Consider the following 21,788-nt stretch of genomic DNA (forward strand, 5'->3'; position numbering starts at 1 on the left):
TGGACAGCCAAATTAAGCTCCATCAGCTTTTATTTACTAATATAAATATAGATTCGTATGTATATATATGATATAAAAGAGCTTAGGGGCATTTGCTAATAAGGTGAGGAAGAGGAAATGAAAATAGTACACAACACTTAGCAACATCACCCCCGAATCCTGATGGATGTGGTGCAGTAAATGAGATTGCTCTTTCATTAATCAGAGATTTCAGGTTCGAACTCTAAATATGAAAAGATCCTTAATAAAGAGTGTTTTCCTCTGAATAGGTCCTTTGCAGTGTGAATCTGGAATAATCAGACTCCAATACAGATACCAAATATCAGACGCGGATGTAAAAATATTTAGCAACATCACATTGATCACTTTGGAAACTCCAAAGAATGAATGAAAACAGGTTTTTCAGGTATATATGTGCTGATTTGACTTTCCTTTGACTTATATATTACAATGTGTGTGTTAATATCTCTCCGCCAAATATTCCCTTGCTAAATAATTCTTTTATAGCTAACAATATTTTGGCTAATCTCTCGTTAAATAAGGTTAGTAACAATTTTTGTTATTGTTTAGCGATTGAAGTTGTTACTCGCTAATTCTTTTTTTTGATGAGTTAATGTTAATTCAATTTATTAAGATTTTCTAACTTTTGCATTGAAGCCTGATTCAATTCAAATTTACTTATCGAATGATTCATTTATGAAACTCTCAAATGTATTTATTAAAATTGGTAAGAATATGTTAAATTTTGACATGAAAAACAACTCTTAGATTTTGAGTTTTCAAGTCTAATCACCCCTTGAACCATTCTTTCATTTTGGTACATATCACGTATCATACATAAACTCGTAAGTGAAAGATTTAGGAAAACGAGGATTAAAATATTTAATTTTGATTATGAAATTCGATATTGACCCACACACATGCAAAGTTAATGTAGCAAAAGTTGTTTGGTAGAATGTATACGAATAGTATTGAATAAAATGTACTAGTTATAATATTGATATTAGTATATACTGCATGTTGAATTAATTGTCTTGGGATTTTCTTTAATTTTCAATTTGATTTGATGTATTAAAGATAATTATATATTTAATCATGCTTGTTCATATATTAATAAGGAAACATTATATTGCTAATATCATGATTCACTATATCTTAATTATATTAATAAAGTATATAACTAATATGAAAATCCTACTAATAGAATTATTAAATAATATCATAATTAATACATGAATCAAATTTCTAATACATCCTATCGGCCTCTCCATAGACGTGAAGTTCATGGTTAATATTTTTTCTGAAATAGTTTGCATTTCAATTAAAAACTTAATGTTAGAGAAGTAACACGTATCTTCTTTTCAAGAAAAAAGAAAAAAAAAACGCATTATCCTCTTATAGAAGATTAACCAATATAGTGAATTATAATGTATGTGTCAGATGAGCGAGTTAGACTAAATTTCAACATATTAAAATGAGTTCAATTAATAATGACTAAAATAAACTAAAAGTTTGATTATAATCTAATCTATTCAATTTTTATTTAATTTTAAAATATTTGTTTGAGCGATAAATTTATTATGATTTTATATAATATATCAAATAAAAAAATCTTTTAAAAATATTTAAACAATTTTTTCGTGAGTAATTTAAAACTAAATAAATAAATCATTAATCAGTCCAAATCAATTCATAATTTTATAAAAATAATTGTGTTATACGTGTGTCACAAAAGTAATTGCAACTGAAATAGAATCTTCGAAAATAGAAACGCATGAAGAGTACTTTTTCTAACATGAAAAAAAGAAATAAAAGTTTCACAGCTGTAAAATTGTAAGCCGTTCGTTAGAGACACGTGTCATACTTCTGTACCAAAGTAAGAAGGTTCAATTTAGACCCGCGTAGCAGCGAATTAACCCACCCGTTCTCCCATTTTAGAAGCTTCTCCTTCAATTTTCATCTCAGAATCAGAAAAACTAGAAAATAAGAAATGCCAATGGAGAAGATCAGAGACGTAACAAGACAGAGAGAAGTAATCGCTATTTTTTCGAATCAATTTTTCACTTCCCTTTGTAGGTATTTTTTCCCTCGAATCAGTTGAAATTTGTCGCTATTTTTGTGTAATTATAGTACTAATTATACTGAAAGTCATGTAAATCTGCAATTTTATTTGTTTGCTATTCAAATATCCCGAGATTATATGCAAATCATACACAAAATCACTTTTTGTAATTGGAATGGACAAATTCAACTGCAAATTCAAGCTTATAGTAGTTTAATTAGTAAGTTGATGATATGATTGGTGAGCATATGCATAAACAATGTTAAATTTCTGAACTATATTGTTAATTGCTGAAGAAATTAGATCAATGAGAAAGCTAACTACTTAATTAACTCAATATATTATTAGTGCTCTGCTGAATAAGCCAATAGTTTTCTAAAGTTATTCGTAATGCTCTAGGCAAAATCGCTAACACAATATTTGTGATTATAATTTTCTCTATACCTTTCTGAATGGATAAACGAAAAAATCATTTCTAAATCAAATTTCAACTTCAAGGAGAAACATGATATTCTTATCAATATATTGGCTTGGATTTATGATTCTCTAATATGTAAATTGAAGAAAATATTGATGTCTCTAGTTTTAGCAATTTATCTTATTTTCTGAGGAGATAAGCTTTTATTCTATGAACAAGGTAAATTAGCAGCTTGAATTAGGATCAATGGCAATGACTTAAACATTTTATACAATTTGGTGGTATAATGAATTAATTTGAAGTAAAACCAAAAGCAAATAAGATGAAGAAACTGCAGGCAATTAGAGTAGCATTAACAACAATTCTGAATTTTCGATATTGCAAAGGAGTTAAATCACTATGATGTGAAATAGAGTGAGTAATCAACTTGATTAACAAAGATGATGACTGAATCATTTATTCTACTTACTGCTGTAAGAAATATATGTAAAAAGAAGCAATTCAGTGTAAAAAAATATAGATAATTTGTCATGATGATTAATTAATTTGAAGGAGTTCTGAAATGATAACTGGATAGTGTTGGACCTCTGAAATTTCGCTGAGATCACCGTGATGAAAAGTTTTCTATAGTGTTTGACTCATCATATTGACATGCCAGGCTTATGAAAATTGAGTTTCCGTCTTGTCTTATCAGGGGAAAAAAGAAAGAAGGAAAAAGATTATAATACTAAAGTTGTTGTTATGCTGGTTAATTTGTGGGCTACTTGTACAGAACAGATATTGTTGGAAGCTGATTGTATCTGTATATACTTTACAATGGTAAATCACCCTAGTGTCTTTGCAGGTCTAATTAGTTTAAGATCTTAATGAATTCTCCTTATTTACTGTCAACAAAAAAATAAACACGTGTACTAGAGATGAATGTGGTATGGTTTACATTAGGATTAAGCAGGAATACCTTTTAAACAACTTGAATGCTTTAATGTGATGAATGTATTGAATTTTCTGCTATTTGAAGAAAATACTTAAAATTCCAGTTTGTAACATCTATGTGCTGAAGTCTGGTGTTATCCAACTGAGGTCAAGCATTGGCTGAATGAAGATCCTGATGGTTCATTTATATGGTGTTGACAAATCATGCTTCCATAAATCTGTCAAAATGAAAATCGTACTTAAAAATAAATGAACTGATAAACTTTGTTCCAAAATTTATTTGTCACAGTGAGATCTTGTAAATGAAGAATGAAGAAACCCTCACGATTGATATTAGAGTGTGTCATAAGAAAAACAGCTACTAGTTATATGCCTGTGTATTTAAACAGTACGAACACAGAGGTTGTGCAGCATAGAATTTGAGTGTAAAGCAGAGATTTCTTGTATGCTTTGCTCTGCTCTTTCATTTACCATAATCTTCATGAGTTTATTTTTAATTTGTCTATGTACTTTGCTTCCACAATATCTTCTCCAGAAATGAAGTCTAGAAAATCACTGAAGCTTCCTTCTTTATAGGACAAGATATGTTGTTCATTGACAAGCTCTGATGCAGGTCTAACTTTTTTACCTAAAGCTAGACTATGAAGGCTGGCAATCGAAATGCGCTTTTTTTCTGAGTTAACTGTTGCTCGATGCAGAACACTTTTGTATCTGCCATTGCTCAATACTTCCATTTGATCTCCCAATTGAACAATGAGAGCTCCTTCAATGAGTGGAACTGAATGCCACTTTTCATCTCGATCCATGATTTGCAAGCCCAGATGGTTTTGAAGAATGATTGTTAGCATACCATAATCTGTATGTGGTGGCAATCCTAGTGTAAGATCTGGCTCAGGACATGCTGGATAGCAATTAACTGCCATGACCTGGGAACCTTCTGCAATGTCTTCATGTAAGTAATTACTGTTTAGTTCTAAGCTCTCAAATATCACCTCCATGAGTTCTTCTTGCAACTTTTGTGCTGCCACTGTGTAGTTTCCCATTTTCTTCCTGCATGAAGAATTTCTTTAGGATCTTGAAGAAATTATATCGTTCTTGAACAGTAAGAAATTGAATCTACAAGGCAACTTTTCTGCTAAAAATATTCAGTAAAGAAAATGAAAGACTTACTTGTAACCTGTGGGATTTGATGGCCAAAAGTCGAGCCAAGTTGAGGTTGGATTAGCATAGTGCTTGAGGAAGTCTCTCCAAAAGTATACTTTGTCTTTGACATGATTTAGACTGGTACCATATCTTACGGGGTCATGAACATTCGAAGACAAGAGATGCCGTTTCTCTTCAATTGGTAAATTGAAGAATTCACTCGCAGCATCTATAGCATCTTTCATGACTGATATTGGGATTCCATGGTTAACTACCTGCAGAATCATTTATCGCATGCATGGTGTTATTTTACGCTCAGGTGAATTTGTGAAGAACGTCATATTTTTCTTCCTATTAGACAACCTAAGTAGCTGAAATCTTGGACATTGACTTGTTTAAGTGAATCTGAAAATAAAGGTTAATGAGAAGACAAAGGAGATGATACCTAGAACCTTAATGCACCATGTGTGACATTAAGTTCTTTCTATATGTTGATGATCTGACGACATCTTTTTCCTTATTTGGATCCTATCGCAAGGAACAAAGTAAACGAATAGGGTAACACTATCTTATCTAGTATGCAGTTGCAGGTGACATGGACACGACACGACAGTGCATGACAAGTAGTACCTGGAAGAAACCAAATTTCTTGCAAGCCAGGTGTACTTCCTGGATTATCTGAGGCCGAAGAAGAGGGTGTTGCAGATAGGATAGATCCACAATTGGCAAGCATGTGTTATACTCGGCTCCATTGGGCCGTAGGGATGGTGGAAGGATATAACACTTGGGAACACAGGTTAGTTCCTCTTCAGTAAGTGTCATGGCACTAGTAAATGAACCATTTGGTGAAGCTGAGCTCCCTATCATTTTTCCCACCATATTGTGTTAGTCTTCCTTTATGTTCCATATGGCTTTTAATTACTCCCTATTTATAAGGAGGAAAATATGAAGATATGGTTGGAGTTTTTAATTATTTATCCAGGTATATGTGTAATGTATAATGAATATATATACGTATAATGCTATGGTACTATGACTATAACCAATGAAGAAATATTGTATATAGTCATACATGAATAGCCAAAGAGTGAAAACATTTTAGGCTTGGTAATTGTCGGTTTTGATAGTTGAATCTGATAGTGTAACTGTGTTCAGATTCAAGTGGGTGTGGTCCACGCGCCATGAGAGAGAATGATGATCTAATTTTACACGTGCGTACGTATTGGAACATTAATTTTTCCCTTCAACTTCCTATCCGGGAAGTAAATCAACTCGTTGCCTATTTGTTCAGTGCTACTCTCTTGGTATTGTTTGTTTGATTTTAATTTGACATAAAGTTTTTAAAAAATAATTTTAAAAAATATTCTTGTAGTGTTAAATTAAAGATATATAAAATGTATTAAAATATCTTTTTATCTCGTAGGTAAATTAGAATTAAAGAATTGTTAAAAAAAGGAGATAGATTGTTTTTGAAATGAAGTAAAAAGGAAAGTAAGAAAATTAAATTGAAAATGAGAGTTGCATTTGAGGTGAGGCTACCTTTGTCAAAATTTTGCATTAATTACGAGTTAGGAGTAATCATTTTCAGCATTAAAAATACTATTGTGGCAAACTTGAAGTGAGTTTTATTCGAATAACAATTATACAAAAAATGAGTTTAGATCAAGCGGGTGATATTGAAAAAAAATGAAAAAAATTTGTTTAGGATGAAATTGGTTGTTCTAACTTCATTAAACATACATGTTTGAATTTTGACCTTAACAAGCAATTATGAGTGAGCAGTCTATTTGGACATTGCTATTTAAGGTGTGTTAGAAAAGTACAATTTTGATATTTAAATTATAAATAGTAAGTAATTCGTTATAATCGTAATATTAAGTCGTGATAAGCCACTGTTTTGAATGCAATTTGGGTCTGACTTTAATGCAAATCGTTAAGGCTGAGCCTTGGAAAGAATGATGAGTCCTCAAGGTTTCAGCCCTTTCAAACACGCGCATTTATGGCTGAAAGTTTAGAACTGCACAAATACAATTAACCAAAATTTACCAGAAACGAATGCTAATGAGAGAAAGATTTAATGAAGGAGAATGTATTTATTTGTGTGTTTTATCTCTCACGAAGAAGACATCCAAATATATAAACATAGGAAATTGACTGTTATGGTGAAGAAATAAACAATACATTAGTTTGTGAACATAATGGTTGAATAATTCTCATTATTCATTAAGGCCTTAAGTTAGTACCATTTTGCATAACCAATTTCAGAGAATAAATGTGATACAGTTAACTTTTGTATTCATAGTTACATAATCAATTTCAGAGAATAATTGTATTGACTTTTTTACTTTACATTCTCAATTTTTGTAATAAAAAGTGCCACCAAGGAGCAAATTACCTTTTCATTTTTTTATTCATAATCAGCACAGGCTAACACATCCTTCTGCCCCCACCTTATTGTTAAAAGCTTTGCTGAGTATTTGTTAATTGAAATTTCATGGAATAATAAAAAATATAATTAAATAGAAATGTAGAACAAGTAGAAAATTTCTCTGGGCCAACAAATTACTTGTAATAATCTTTATGAATTGTAACCTGCTTTATTATTGTAAAGATTTTGGGTTGCTTTTTCAGAATATTAATTTTTGTAATAGTGGCACTGTAAATTACAGAATTCTCGCAAACTCAAATACTGGTTTGGTTCGCGAATTTCAAATTTGAAATGACCTAATGACAATTTGAAAAAGTCTGCGAGTTTCTAATTAAAATTGTGCGCAAAAATATCAGAAAATAGAAAATAAATAACGGAAGTAGAACATAAATTTGATTTGAAAAATATAAAAATCAATCAGATCATTCGATCAAATCCAAATTTGAAGCGGTATTGGATGAAAAAACTAATGCACTGTATTCTTTTTCTACCGGCAATCACGCGCTCAAGTTCACGAGTGAGCACGCACTGCCATGTCATCTAGGCATGGATGTTCGATATGCATATTTTGATCATACATTAAGCATTTACTAATATAATACATTGTAAGCTTAATATAAGTGTTAAATTATATGTAAAATCCTATCAAACTTAGTTTATATATTTGGGGATAGAAATGAATGAGGAGTTTCGACTTTAAACTTTTGTGAAAACTTTCGAGTTATTCATAACTAACTCAAGCTCTCAAAAGAGAGGTAGAGTGTATAAGAATAATGTTAAATAGAGTGTATTAGTAATATTTGCATTAGTAATACATGTATTAGTTATGATTGCATTAGTTATACATAAATTATTTTTATGCATTGTTTGGTTTGATGTATTAAAAAGTAGCATGCATTGCATAAAAAATTAAATTTACAATGATACCCTCCACTATTATGATAGAAAAGATGTAGAAAAGGTTTTGAGGGACAATTGGGTCTTTAATTGAATTAATGCATGCATTAAAACCATTGCATTGCTAATACCTAGCTAGAAATCCATGGTATTAGCAATACACACCTTAATACACAATATAGTGTATAATTAATGATTGCATTAGTTATACATAGGTTGGAAAAGAGTATCAAACAAGGTACTAGTAATACACAAGGCTAATGCATGCATTATTTTTTCTAATACACTCTACCATTAAGAACAAAAATGGTGAAGTGTCAGAAGAAAATGTACACATTAGACAAAGATAACAAACATATTTCTATATGTTCTTGGAGAAAGGGACATGAATGTCGAGTTAGGAAAGTTAGCGCATTCCAAGTGGCGTAAAGATTTTCGATATTGTAGGTGCATAAAATCTGTAAAGGTTAAGAGGGTTAAACAAAAAATGAGGAGTGGAACAATGAATCGCCAAATAAAATTTGATAAACTTTTGAAAGAACACATGCGAGAAAAATATAAAATAGATGACTGAGTATTTTAATGTCATTTTTAGGACAATTAAAATGATAGAAGAATTGAGGTAGAGTACAATTGCGTTGTAGTACAATTGTACGAACAAGAGTGATATTTAGAAATACATCAATAATAAGGATATCAATTAGATTCTTAGTCATTCTATGAAAGTTTGAGAGAGTGTGGTCAAAATAAGGACGAGGAGGGGTATGCCTATCTCCAAGAATCAATTTGAATTCATGACGAGATAATTTTAACTATAAAAGTTATTTGTTTATACAAATTTTGTAAAAACAGTATAGATATAGCTGAATGAGAAACTTATACATTGTATCTATCGATCCACAAAAGACATATGGTATAGTCCCTAGGAGGTCCACTAGAGATATTTGGAGTCTGAAGATGTATTTGTGACTTTCATTAGAGCAATTAAAAATACGTACGATGGAATCAAAACTCAATTTAGAATAGTGGGAGTTGACTTAGATCGTACACTTCCCGATCATAATGGATTTGCAATAGAGATTAGTCCTTAATTAACCTATTTTTATTTCTCCCTTAGTGATGGACAAATTAACATAGCATATGCAAGGAGAGGTGTTATGGTGTATATTATTTGCAAATGACATAATATTGATTGACGAGATGCGTGATGGAGTGTTAATGACAAAATGGATTTTCCAAGTTTGAACCAAAAGTGTGTCTAATCGTGTTCAGGTGCTCAATCAAAATAAGTCAATTATAATTCAAATGTCTATATAAAATTTAATTGTTAACAAATTTAAAAGATCGTCAATGTATTAAGCCTTTTTTTTTACCCTCCCTTAGGAGCTCCCACACCTTTTGCTTCCTTGGTGACTCGAACTCGCAACCTTCGGGTTGGAATTGAGAGGTGCTTACCATCCGAGCAACTCCCTCTCGTCAATGTATTAAGCCTTATATTAACACTAGTTATGAAAAAGTCGTGTTGTGTACGAGTTAAATATTTGTTCACGAATTTATTTTTTAAGTGATGATAATTAAACGATTTTAAATCATCTCATTAAGTGTAAAATAAAGTATAATTTATATAAACCCCATAGTGTTAAGAGATAATTACATTATTTCCCTACTCTTTTTCAAATTATAAAAATCCCTTAAAATTTATGGATTTTGGATACACCACTAGACTTCCGGATACATCTTTGGGCTTCTAGATACATCATCGGATAGGTGAGGGATGTATCCGAAAGGGGAGGGATGTATCAGAGATGGGATATATAGGATCTGGATACATCACTGGACTTTCTGATACATAGGTGAGGGACGTATCAGAGAGGGTAGGGATGTATCCGAGAGGGGGATAGGGATGTGTAGGGAATTTTAGAGATTATGGTAAAATAAGATGTGTATTTAGGTAATTTTTCCTAAAATCAATACATGATAAATATTACTAATTTTAATAAATTTTAAGTGGTATTGATTAAATGTTTTTAAATTTTTGCTCTAAAATAAATTGTTTATATATATGTATCATTCTTTTTTCTTGCAAATCTAATGTGAAAGAAATTCATTGGGATGTCCATAGTTAAAATATTTTTCTTCATCGACCGTTGAACTTTTATTCAAAGTAGTTAAAAAATTTACACAAATATTAGCGACATTCAAAGTGATGAAGTTATAACTAAAAATATATGAATTTAAAGCTAAGAATATAACTAAAATGGGTCTCATAATTCATAAAATTTATACATTAATTAATTTTTTAAAATATATTTTTTAACTCTCCCTATGAGCTTCCACCTTTTTGTTCCGTTGGTGACTTGAACTCACAATTTAAGGTTGAAAGTGAGGGTGTTTATCATCCGAGCAACTCCTTCTTGTCTATACTAATTAAATTAAAATATAACAAAAAACAATTTTTTAAAACTTTTTTCGAAAATATCCTTGTATACATCGATGGAGAACGTGCCTAGCTACTTAACCATCAACTCTTTCTTATATAATAGAAAAAAATTAAATGAATGTATATATCTAAAGTGAGCAAGTTGCAAAGAAACAACGTAACCTCTTTGACAGAAAAGGCAAGTTTAAATGTAAGTATATATCTGTTTCGTCATTAAATCCAGAAATCCCATAAACCGCAATATGCAGTTGTTTTGTAAATCTATCGTCTGCTGGTTTTGATTTTATTATAAAAACAATTCTGAAGAAAGAATAATACAATGCATATATATAGTACTCTTATCTACGTACCCCTTATATTAATAGGAGTATTATATATTAACAAATATATGACGCATGCACTAAAGGACATAAAAATATCATGCAAAACCATGCATGCATGAATCTGGTTTTACAAAAATTTCAACTCAATATTCGTAAGCACACAAATATGTTTTTTTTTTTTCCTTTTATTTTGTTTTACTAGTTTTCATGTTGTTTTCAATTAGTAATTAGTACTTCATTCATCTATATATTTCAACTAACGCTGCTTATTACTTATATTTTTTGTTTGTTTTAAAAAATATTTTTTCTATGCAAGTTTTAATCTTAATCCATTCTTATTTTNAGAATCACATTCAAGATCCACATAATTTTTTTACTCTTTACTTTGGAGATTTGATCTTTCTTAAAAAGTTGTGAAGTTTTTTGAAAAAGAAAGACTTTGGCATAAAGAAGATGAGGTTTTGTTAACCGATCTATAATGTTAATGGTTGGCAATGGCGATTGAAGCAATGGGTAGAGAAAGTTTTTTTTTTTTTTTAAAAAAATCACTACAAATAAATGTGTTTTTTCTTGAATTAGTTAAGAATTAGACCTTGATTAGTATATAAAAATAAAAAAAATGAAAAACACCGACAATCGACATGGCAGTAAATGACGTTGAGTATTGAAAAAAAATCACTGCTAATGATTTCAATATTTCTTAAACTAATTAAGAACTAAAGATTAACTAGTATTTAAATATTCTGAAATGGAAAGAAAGAAATGAATTTAAAAAATCAAAAATCAAATTTTAGAGAATTTCCAATGTGGCTATAACGTGGCGCTTATGTGGTTCTAATGTGTCAATGACGTGGCGCGTGTGTAATACACTTGCCAACTTGAGACTGGTATTATATTTTTAGGGTGATATTAATTCACTTCAAATGTGTTAAGGGGGTAAATAATTACCAGTAAAATTTAAGTACTAAAGTAAGTTTTCGTGCCAAGTTCAGGTTTTTTTTATATATATTTTCCCTATTATAAACAAAACATGCATGCATTTGCAACATAATTTCTATAATTCCATTTCTAGCATAGTACGTTTTATTATTTAATTTATTCCCTCATAGATATTAGTAGTAAATATGTGGATGCTTTCAAATAATGTATATCGATGTTGTTCTTTCACGTTTTAAACAATATATCATTGAACTTGAAGTTTAATTTTCTGAAACAAATCAAACATTTTGAGTTTGGATATAGTTTCTTTTAATTCTTAAAGTACGTACTTAGCTAGTTTTCGATATTATGTGTTTCCTCTCTTTCGAACCTCTTTGATAATATTATCCATAATAAAGGTCAATTATTATACATGTTTATTTTATTTCTTTTACATTTAGATGATCTGTTTTCCAAATTAATATGTAATTTTAAGCATTACTTTCTTTCTATTTTTCTTTGATTATGTTACTATATACTTTCTTCAAATTAAAGCAGAAACTCAAAAATTAAGTAGAAGTTAGAACAGAGTTTACTGTAGATTTTTAAAGTAATTTAATTCTCCCATTGTTGTCCAATATATTTTGGATTAACTCTCCAATGATAAAACGAAAATCTATTATGTACATAATAGGGATAAGAGTCTGAAAAATACCCCAACTTTGGTCGAATTTGCTGTTGCGATACTAAACTTTCATGAGGACCTATTACCTCCCTAGACTATTTAATACCGTATTTTAAACATACATATTTGCCCACGTGGACATAAAAAATAATGCATAATTATATATAGTAATGTGTCCACGTGGGCACATATATACATTTAAAATACACTATTAATAGTTTAGGGGGTAAAAAATACACTATTAAATAGTTCAGGGGTAATAGGTCCTCATTAAAGTTTAGTATCGCAACAACAAATTTGACCAAAGTTGAAATATTTTTCAGATCCTTATCCCTACATAATAACAACACTTTTATTTCAAACTTACTTTTGATTAATGATCGTTTGAAAAATGTCACATGAATTTATGGAAAAAGTCTCGAAATTTAAAACTAAAGAGAAAAAAAATTGGTCCAGAAGTTTTTATCAATCAAATCATTTGATCAAAGTAGAAGTCGAGCGTACCACAACACAAAACTTGTCTTAATTTCTTCTCAACTTTTTAGGAGCTAACAGTACTTCTCTATATATGCAAGTATAATAGTAACTTTTCTCTCTTTAATCAATTAATGAGACACAATTTCTTTGTTAAAGAAGTCATTTCGATGAAGTAAACATATTTTTATTTGTTGGTAGGTGATTTTGAGATGTTTGTCTTATTAGTATAGGAACATACTTTGTTTTAAAAAGAATTATGTGAGGAAAATTATATCTTGAAGTATCTATTTTGGGTCTTTTCTATTTGATCAAGGAATAAATTAAAATTTGTTTTGTTTTTCTTTATATATTCAAAAAAAAAAAAACTTTTAAATAACTCAAGAGTGACGAAATATTAAATATAATTAATATCTGGGAATTAAAGACACTTGATTAGCCAATGGGAGGATTGGAAAGGATTATATCACTTGAAAGAAATATAGAATATTAATTCCTCCTTAAATAGGAAAACAATTCTATACTATGAATATTTATTTTAAATTCAGTTACATATGTTCATTTAAAAAAGAACTGTTAACATAAATAAATTAAACAATTGTGCTATTTTTCTTTGCTTCTTAGTGTCTTCTATGTGTTAAAATTAATAATTAATTAGCTGATATATATAGTGAATCACATTGCATAATGTGTATAAAATCTACGATATGTTAACTTGAGTAGCTCTATATGTGTGTGTATTTAAGAAATTCTTGTGTATTTGTAAGTTATAAGTGGTATATATTTTGTTCAAAGAAGGGGTTTATTAGCGGATTGAGTTTGACGAGAGGGAGTTGCTCGAATGGTAAGCACCCATCACTTCCAACCCGAAGGTTGCGAGATTGAGTCACCAAGGGAGCAAAAGGGATGGGAGCTCCTACGGAGGGAAAAAAAATTATTAGCGGATTGAGCATCGATAATCGAATTCTTGTCTTGTACTCTCGCCGTCTCAATTTATGTGACAGTTTTCAGATTTTGAGATTTAAATAAGTTTATCTTGACCGTAAAATTTTCATATATTTTGAATTGTCAATTATTGTGACTTATAGTACTTTTTATATAATTTATAAATATATAAATTTCATTTCAAAAAATATGATTTCATACACAAATTCCCGTGAAACTTAAACTATTTGACTCTCAAAAATCGTAAAATGTAACACAAATTGGGGCAGAGGGAGTATTATTGATAAGTATTTCGTATTTAAATGTTGATTTGAACTTATAACAAATTTAACGTTCTTATTTGTTGGACAGATTTGAGCAAGGATGACAAGTGGCTAGCTATCTTCTCTAATAACACGTGGAATTTGGCATTTAAGGTGAAATTTGAAAGAAAAATTACTGGATACCTTTTAGTAAATAATTACTGATTTAATGATATTTTATTTATTTATTTCTATTTATAGCAAAATATAACAATATTATGATAAATCTGCAATATGTATTAAAAGTGTATTAAGTATGCAATATGTATGCATTGTAACTGTTTTAAAATATATTATGCTTGTTTGGTAAAAAATTGACACATTATATTATAAGTGTATTAAAATGTGTGATAAATGTATTATCCATCAATAAGACTTGTATTATATATTTTATATAAATTATTTTTTGTAATATGTATTAAAACTGTATTGTAAATGCCAAAAATTGGAAGCATGAGAATCATCTATTTTAAGTAACTTATTTGACATCTAGGTTAATGAATGTTTGATTTCATAAATTTATCCGTATAGAATATTTATATATAAATAAAATGCTACGCGTTTGTACATATATCCTTCTATCACTTCGTTATGAATAATTAATGCATAATTTTATTATATCAAATCACTTAATCTAAGTATTTGGATTCGGCTCTCCTCCATTATCCCTTTTATCCATTTCGTTAAGTGTACGTCTAGATTAGAAACATGTGTCATATTTAAAGTTTAAAGGTCAATATTATATTATATTAACAAATATCATAACCATAGTTAAGTCAACTAAGTTTAGAAAACTACTCTCCAAATTTGGTAAGAATAAATATATTCCATATAAAATTTGATATTTATTAATATCATTAATTTAATATTATATTTTTAATTTACATTTAAATATTAAAATTGTAGAACATAAAATGTTTATATTTAATGTGATAAATAATAATCTTCAAAAACATTTGCATTTAAAACAATGTTATCTTCTATTTCACAAAAAACAAGAAGATAAAAGAATATTTCTTAAAAAAAACATATATTTTTTCCACTTCAAACACAATAGCCACATTTTCTCCTTGGAATAATTTTGGTAGTTCACGTTTAATTCTAAAAACCTTTCATCTTTTTATTTTTATTTTTATTTCGTCTTTTATTTTATGGTTTTTTTCCACACTGATAATTCTTAACCTTTTTGTTTTGTTTCTCAACATAGTATATATAATATTTCAAGAGCAAAGTTTACTACATAAATTGTTTAGTTGATTCTCACCTTAAATATCATACAATTTAATATTTAAATACAAAAATATAATATGAAATTAACGATATTAATAAATATCAACTTTTGTATTGAATATATTGTAATTCTTATCAAATTTGAAGAGTAGATTTTTAAAATTAGTTGACATCTACATTAATGAATGTTTGATTTCATAAATTTATCGAATATTTATTTTATATATAAATAAAATGCTATGCATTTGTACATATATCCTTCTATCACTTAGTTATGAATAATTAATGCATAATTTTATTATATCAAATCACTTAATCTATGTATTTACCCCTTGTAATCTTCTTCTTATTTTTCGTTTCCCTCCTTTATATATTAATGTCAAATCTTACTTTCTTCTATTTCATATTATTTGACATGGGTTGATTTGATATACTCTTTAAGTAAACTTTAATTATAGATATATTTTACTAAATTGATCTCAATAATATTATTTTAAAATTTGATTATTTTTACTATTTTATATAATTATTTAATATTAGGAGTAATATAAAAAAATATATTATAGTTCACTAAGATGAATAAATCTATTTTTGATATACTCTAGTGTCAAGTAAAGTGAGATGGAGGATCAATAAGAGTTGTGGTGAAATGGTAAATACTTCTTCATTGTTAATCAAGATATCTCAGGTTCCAACTCCTTGATTATGGAGTCGCCTTTGCTAGAGAATCAAAGCGTTTTATCCCAATGTGAAATTTCCCGGCTCAAATCCAGATTTAGTCGGGATAACATGGGGTGGGAAAAAAAAAGTGAGACGGAGGGAGTAAAAAAGGGCTCAACTGTGAGCCGTCAGAAATAGACACGTGGCTAACTAAAGAATCGAATTGAAAGCGAATACGGGTAAAACCCGCGGAGCAGGAAATTAATCCGTATGAAAGCCAAGCCCCCTTCCAATGAAAATTGAAAACCAGAAACTTCAATGGAGAAGAAGCAAAGCAGTAGGGGCAGAGAAGATCAGAGACGTAAAAGAAAATGCAGAGTTTAATTTACTGAATCAATTTTTCACTTTCCTTCGTAAGTGTTTTTGCCTCGAATATGTTGATTTTTTCTTCCATTTTTTGTGTGCAAATAAAGTCTTTATTAGATATAGTGAGAATCATGTAAATCTACAATTTATTTGATGATATTCATATATTTTGCGCAAGTTTTGACCATCATGAGAGGAAACGAGTAACTTCAAGTCGCTGATTTTGGTTTAGTAACTAAATTATGTAATACTTACTGAATAAGTTGGGATGATTTTGTGTAATAGTTGTTTAATACTTAGCATTGCGCCATAAGCTGAATTTCTAAGAAATATGGCTTCAATTGCAGAAGGAATTAGAAATAAGTTGGGATAATTTTGTTTAATAGTCTTTAAATGAATGCTACTACTAATTCTGATTCTGATGATGCATGGAGATAAATAACATAGTAAGTCTCCCAAGTTATCTGATTAACAGAGGTGACAGATTGCACTTTGCAGCCATTTAGTGCAATCAGAAATCAATTCTATGTAAAATAACCAACTTAATTATAGAAATTGAGATGCATTTGCCTTCCTTGGTTTGCGATAACTAGGAATATCAATAGGGAGGCTCGGGGCAGGACAGGACAGGGCATTGTAGGGTTAGATGAACTACATGCCTCACTAGTTAAACTATCAGTTGGTAAGTTACAAAAAGTTGTACGTCGACAAAAGGTGATGCTTAGTCTATCTGCTTCAACCATTGATTCAGCAAAAAGAGGTGGGCTATCAAAAAGTGTCATAGCAGTCAATGCTTTGTTTGCTCCATATTTAGCTACACTATCTGCTGCCTTGTGCTGCTCCATGTATATGTGAGTGACGACTGGATCATGTAACTGTCGGAGTACGGACTGCAGTCAGACAAAATATTAGCATATTTTGCCTTGGATGATGAGAGCAAGGTGATCACCTCTTGTGCGTCAATTTCCACTTGAAGTGGATGTAGATTCATATGCATATAAGCATAGTCTGGACCCTTTAATTCAGCTTCAGTGATTGTAGTATTGGGAATATGCATACAATAGCCTAGTATCCAATGACCATCAGAGTTCCTGAAAACCCCTCCTATGCTGCTATGTCTCCATTACCCGAACTAATGCGTCACTACTGTATTAAGTATGAGCGAGAGAGATATACTTTTTGTCTTTTTGGTCTTCCAAATACTCCTCCTGTTCACTTTTACTTCTCCACTTTGGATTTACACGCCAAACCCCTTAAGAAACAATGATTTATATGAGTATTTTTCTATAATACCCTTATTAATTGATGTTTAGTATTAGGTCTTGAAAAATGATTTGGCAAATAAGTAATTAATGCTAAGGGTAAAACATAGAAAAAAATAATTATCTTTTCTTGATATGTTAAAAGTAAATTTATTCTTAGGAATAGTGGACAAGTAAAAGTGAACAGAGGGAGTATAAAATGATACAACACAAACTTAGTTTCTATGTTGTTTTGGCTTTTGCGAGTGCTTACTTTTGGTATTAGTAGCAGGGAAAATTTGCAATATTTTTATTTCAATATTTTTGTAATTGAAATAATTTGATTTCCAGTAATAGTACAACAGTTGGCCCATATTGATCTTATTTAAATAAAAAAGAAGTCATTGATATTCCTTTAGTATGAAATCTTATTTTAAATGTTGCCAGCGCCCAACAATTGATATTTCATTAGTACGTTGACAACAACAATCCCATTGTCGACACTGAAATAAGGTTGATAAATTTTCAATTTGCATCTGAAACCCCTTGCCCACCACTTTCCCTGCCTTCATTATAATTTTTATAAAATATATTTTGTCCCGCCCTGCCCTGCCCCGCACAACACTCCCTGCCCCATTGCCATCCCTAGCGATAATAACAAGATTGTTTGGAGAAGGTTTGAAATGAGTAAATAGTATTGGAGGTAAAACAGTTTGGGTGTCTGAACATTAGTGAGATCATACGTGAGCATTACCAGGGTCATGGAACTTGAGTTTTGAAGCCATGCTTCCCTGTTAGCTTACAAAGGAAACTTCTGACACAGAAAACCTAAAAGAACACACACAAAAAAATGATACTAATATTAATGTCAGAGCAGTTGTTATGCTGGCTATTCCTGTGTTAAATGTACAGAATGTATTGTTGGAAGGTGATTTTGGCTGTATATGTTTGTGGCTGTAAATCAATATAATGTTCTTTGCTGGTCTAATTAGTTTAAGGTCATAACTAATTCTTACGTCTATTTACCGTTAAAACTTTACCTTGTGTGAGAGAACATCTTCCCAATAGGTGCGTCTACCAGTGATGAATGTGGCTTGAGTTCTAAACTTGTAGTATGACCAACATTTGGCTTAAATTGGACTCGATGTGGTGAATGTTGGAACTTCTTTCCAGTTGCTGGCTTCTATCTGCCAAGTTGTGATGTTAGCTAAGTGAGATAAATCATCGGATCCTGAAGATGCATTTTTATTTTGTTGGTGGTGCAACAAAATAAGTGGCCTTGAGGGAAACCTTGGTTAAGATAAAATGGCTGGTAAGTTTGTTCAAATTTTTTTTTACAGCAAGGCCTCCTAGTATGAAGGAAGAGCTCTTATTTTTTTCTCAACAAAATAAAATAAAATAAAAAACAAAAAATAAAAAAATCTCACCAGCAAAATTCGAACGAAGTACATAGAAAATCTGGCTACTGTAAAACACGGATCATACAAAATGGAGTTTGAAGAGTGTAAAAATGAGAATTCCAGTATTGCCTGCTCTGTTGTCCATGTACTATAATCATCATGTATTTATTTTTAATGTGTCTATGTACTTTGCTTCCACAATATCTTCTCCCGAAATGAAGTCAAGGAAATCACTGAAGCCTCCTTCTTTGTAGGACAAGATATTTTGTTCGTTAACAAGAGCTGATGCAGGTCTAACTTTTTTACCTAAAGCTAGACTATGAAGGCTGACAATTGAAATGCGCTTTTTTTCTGAGTTAACTGTTGCTCGGTGGACAACACTTTTGTATATCCCATTGGTCAGTACTTCCATGTGATCTCCCAGCAGAACAGCGAGAGCTCCCTCAATGAGTGGAACTGAATGCCACTTTTCATCTCGGCCCATGATTTGCAAGCCCTGGTGATTTTGTAGAATGATGGATATCATACCATAATCTGTGTGTGGTGGCAATCCTAGTGTAAGATCTGGCTCAGGACATGCTGGATAGCAATTAACTGCCATGACCTGGGAGCCTTCCGCAATGTCTTCATGTAAGTAATTAGTGTTTAGTCCTAAGCTCTCAAATATCACTTCCATGAGTTCTTCTTGCAACTTTTGTGCTGCCATAGTGTAGTTTACCATTTTCTTCCTGCATGACTAGCTTCTTTAGGATCTTGAAGAAATTATATCGTTCTTGGACAGTAAGAATATGCATCTATAAAACAAACATATCTGCTAAACACATTCAACAAGGACAATGAAAGACTTACTTGTAACATTTGGGATTTGATGGCCACAAGTCAATCCAAGTTGAGGTTGGATTAGCGTAGTGCTTGAGGAAGTCTCTCCAAAAGTGTACTTTGTCTTTGACATGGTTTAGACTGGTACCATATCTTACGGGGTCACAAACATTCGAAGACAAAAGATGCCTTTTATCTTGAGTTGGTAAATCAAAGAATTCACTCGCAGCATCTATGGCGTTGTCCATGACTGACAATGGGATACCATGGTTAACTACCTGCAAAGTCATTTGTTGCATGCATGTTGTTATTTTACGTTCAGGGTGAATCTGTGAAGATTGTCATAGTTCCCTTCCTGTTAGACAACCTAAGTATCTCAAAATCTAGGATGTCTGTTTTAACAGATCAACTGAAAATAAACAGGAAGAGTTGAGACAAAGGGATATGAAGCTTAGAACTCTAATGCACCATGTAGTACTTTCTATATGCCGATCTGACAACATCTTTTTCGTTACTTGGTGCATGCATATTCTTCTTATTTGGATCCCTATCTCTAGGAACTTTATGTATACTGAAGAAATAAATAAATAGCTTATTCTAGCTAGTGCGTGATTGCAGGTAACATGGACACTTCACGACAAGTAGTACCTGGAAGAAACCAAATTTCTTGCAAGCCAGGTGTACATCCTGGATTATCTGAGACCGAAGAAGAGGGTGTTGCCGATTGGATAGATCCACAATTGGCAAGCATGTGTTACACAGGGTTCCATCGGGGCGTAGGGATGGTGGAAGGACGTAACGCTTGGGAACATAGGTTAGTCCCTTTTCAATAAGTGTCATGGCACTAGTAAATGAACCATTTGCTGAAGCTGAGCTCTCTCTCATTCTTCCTACCATATTGTGTTATGTTTATGACTTTTTAACTCCCTATTTATAAGCAGGAAAATATGAAGATATGGTTGGAGCTTTAAATTATTTATCGAGTTATACATGTTAATGTAATGAATATACGTAAAATGTGATGGTACCATGACTATTATAATCAATGGAGAAATATAGAATATATAGTCATTTTACATGAAGTGCCAAAGAGTGAAACTTTTTAGGGCTTGGTAATTGGCGATTCTAATAGTTGAATCCCATAGAGTAACCGTGTTCAGATTCACGCCATGACAAAGGCGGCAATTCTTTTTTTGTTGTTTATTTTAAACATTTGCTTCTTCGATTTTTCACGAGCCAAATTTGATTAACCGTATATATCTTTTTCGATTTCGAATTTTCTTTGTGTGTGGATAACTTTTATAAATAAATAGAGCATATTACTGTTTAGGTTTCACACTAGTTTTGTATTCTATATCGAATAAAAAAATTTAGGCCGACATTTGTTTATCTTTTTCTAGTTATTAAATAGTTTTGTGTTCTATATCGAATAAAAAAATTTAGGCTGACATTTGTTTATCTTTTTCTAGTTATTAAAAATTGGTTAAGTGTAGGTCTATCTGTACGAGTGTAAGTTTAATGAAAAGTAATAATTACCATGTATTACAGAGAAAATTTCTCACATAAGAATAATTTGATAGATTACATTATAAGTTCATCTGTTGGTTTAATTCTCATAACAGCAAGATATTCAATATAGCTCCCCAAGTTAGGTCTGGAGAGAGTCGGGTGTATATAGTCTTACCTTTACTTTTGTGAGGTGGAGAGACCATTTTTGATAGATGGGTCTACAAGGGTTGGGTCCATGCAAATCTTACCCTTATTTTGTGAGGTAGAGAAACTTGAGATAGAAAAATTGTTTTTGATAGACATCGGCTTTTCAAAACACGATTGAAAAGAAATGCAAGTGTAAAAAGCTATGATGAAAATAATGAAAAGAGAAAAGTACTGAAAGAGTAAAAATATTAGAGATAACCATAGTAAAAAAACAATAGTAATAATATAATAATAATCGAAGAATAAGATAATAAGTAATTGTTATCCCCTCATCTTAATTGGGTTCAAATCAACATACAACATATTGATGATTTTCAAATTAATTAATTTAAGAAATCACCACTTAAATTATTTTTATGATGGATTAGGACACCTATCTTAACTAAGT

The 21,788-nt window shown here is 30.7% G+C and overlaps 2 protein-coding genes and 2 long non-coding RNA genes across 8 annotated transcripts; 2 read left to right on the plus strand and 2 right to left on the minus strand.

The window, feature by feature from the left end:
* Positions 1 to 3,378: 3,378 nt before the first annotated feature.
* Positions 3,379 to 5,435, minus strand: LOC125848467 (flavanone 3-dioxygenase 3-like). The gene is made up of 3 exons (XM_049528333.1): positions 5,187 to 5,435; positions 4,584 to 4,831; positions 3,379 to 4,463 (listed from the first exon to the last, which is right to left on the minus strand). Exons 1-3 carry the CDS (start codon positions 5,433 to 5,435, stop codon positions 3,893 to 3,895), a joined length of 1,068 nt encoding a protein of 355 aa, XP_049384290.1. The 3' UTR covers positions 3,379 to 3,892.
* LOC125848487 (uncharacterized) lies at positions 4,076 to 5,529 on the plus strand. Of its 2 annotated transcripts, none has more exons than XR_007444524.1 (2): positions 4,076 to 4,365; positions 5,141 to 5,529. It is a non-coding gene; the product is annotated as an uncharacterized LOC125848487 (long non-coding RNA). The 2 variants fall into 2 exon arrangements; XR_007444523.1 differs by having other exon boundaries at positions 4,129 to 4,365; positions 5,134 to 5,529.
* A 10,594-nt stretch (positions 5,530 to 16,123) lies between these two features.
* On the plus strand, positions 16,124 to 20,679 carry LOC125848476 (uncharacterized). 4 transcript variants are annotated; one of them, XR_007444521.1, is made up of 4 exons: positions 16,130 to 16,271; positions 18,534 to 18,777; positions 19,120 to 19,495; positions 20,303 to 20,679. It is a non-coding gene; the product is annotated as an uncharacterized LOC125848476 (long non-coding RNA). The 4 variants fall into 4 exon arrangements; XR_007444522.1 differs by having other exon boundaries at positions 16,138 to 16,271; positions 18,639 to 18,777; positions 20,303 to 20,675; XR_007444520.1 differs by lacking the exon at positions 18,534 to 18,777 and having other exon boundaries at positions 16,124 to 16,271; positions 20,303 to 20,662.
* On the minus strand, positions 18,799 to 20,588 carry LOC125848447 (flavanone 3-dioxygenase 3-like). Its single transcript, XM_049528312.1, has 3 exons — positions 20,333 to 20,588; positions 19,715 to 19,962; positions 18,799 to 19,593 (listed from the first exon to the last, which is right to left on the minus strand). The coding sequence occupies exons 1-3, from the start codon at positions 20,579 to 20,581 to the stop codon at positions 19,023 to 19,025; spliced, it is 1,068 nt and encodes a 355-aa protein (XP_049384269.1). The 5' UTR covers positions 20,582 to 20,588; the 3' UTR covers positions 18,799 to 19,022.
* Positions 20,680 to 21,788: the final 1,109 nt, after the last annotated feature.

The sequence above is a fragment of the Solanum stenotomum genome, chromosome 1 (genome assembly GCF_019186545.1).
Source record: "Solanum stenotomum isolate F172 chromosome 1, ASM1918654v1, whole genome shotgun sequence".
NCBI lineage: Eukaryota > Viridiplantae > Streptophyta > Magnoliopsida > Solanales > Solanaceae > Solanum > Solanum stenotomum.

Bases quoted from the DNA above. Each gene is read 5' to 3' on its own strand.
- LOC125848467 (XM_049528333.1), bottom strand. From the start codon at position 5,435: ATGGTGGGAAAAATGATAGGGAGCTCAGCTTCACCAAATGGTTCATTT. The intron at 4,832-5,186 runs GTACTACTTGTC...ATGATTCTGCAG, and splicing joins AGAAATTTGGTTTCTTCCAG to GTAGTTAACCATGGAATCCC. The intron at 4,464-4,583 runs GTAAGTCTTTCA...TTCTTCATGCAG, and splicing joins TCAAATCCCACAGGTTACAA to GAAGAAAATGGGAAACTACA.
- LOC125848447 (XM_049528312.1), bottom strand. From the start codon at position 20,581: ATGGTAGGAAGAATGAGAGAGAGCTCAGCTTCAGCAAATGGTTCATTT. The intron at 19,963-20,332 runs GTACTACTTGTC...ATGACTTTGCAG, and splicing joins AGAAATTTGGTTTCTTCCAG to GTAGTTAACCATGGTATCCC. The intron at 19,594-19,714 runs GTAAGTCTTTCA...CTAGTCATGCAG, and splicing joins TCAAATCCCAAATGTTACAA to GAAGAAAATGGTAAACTACA.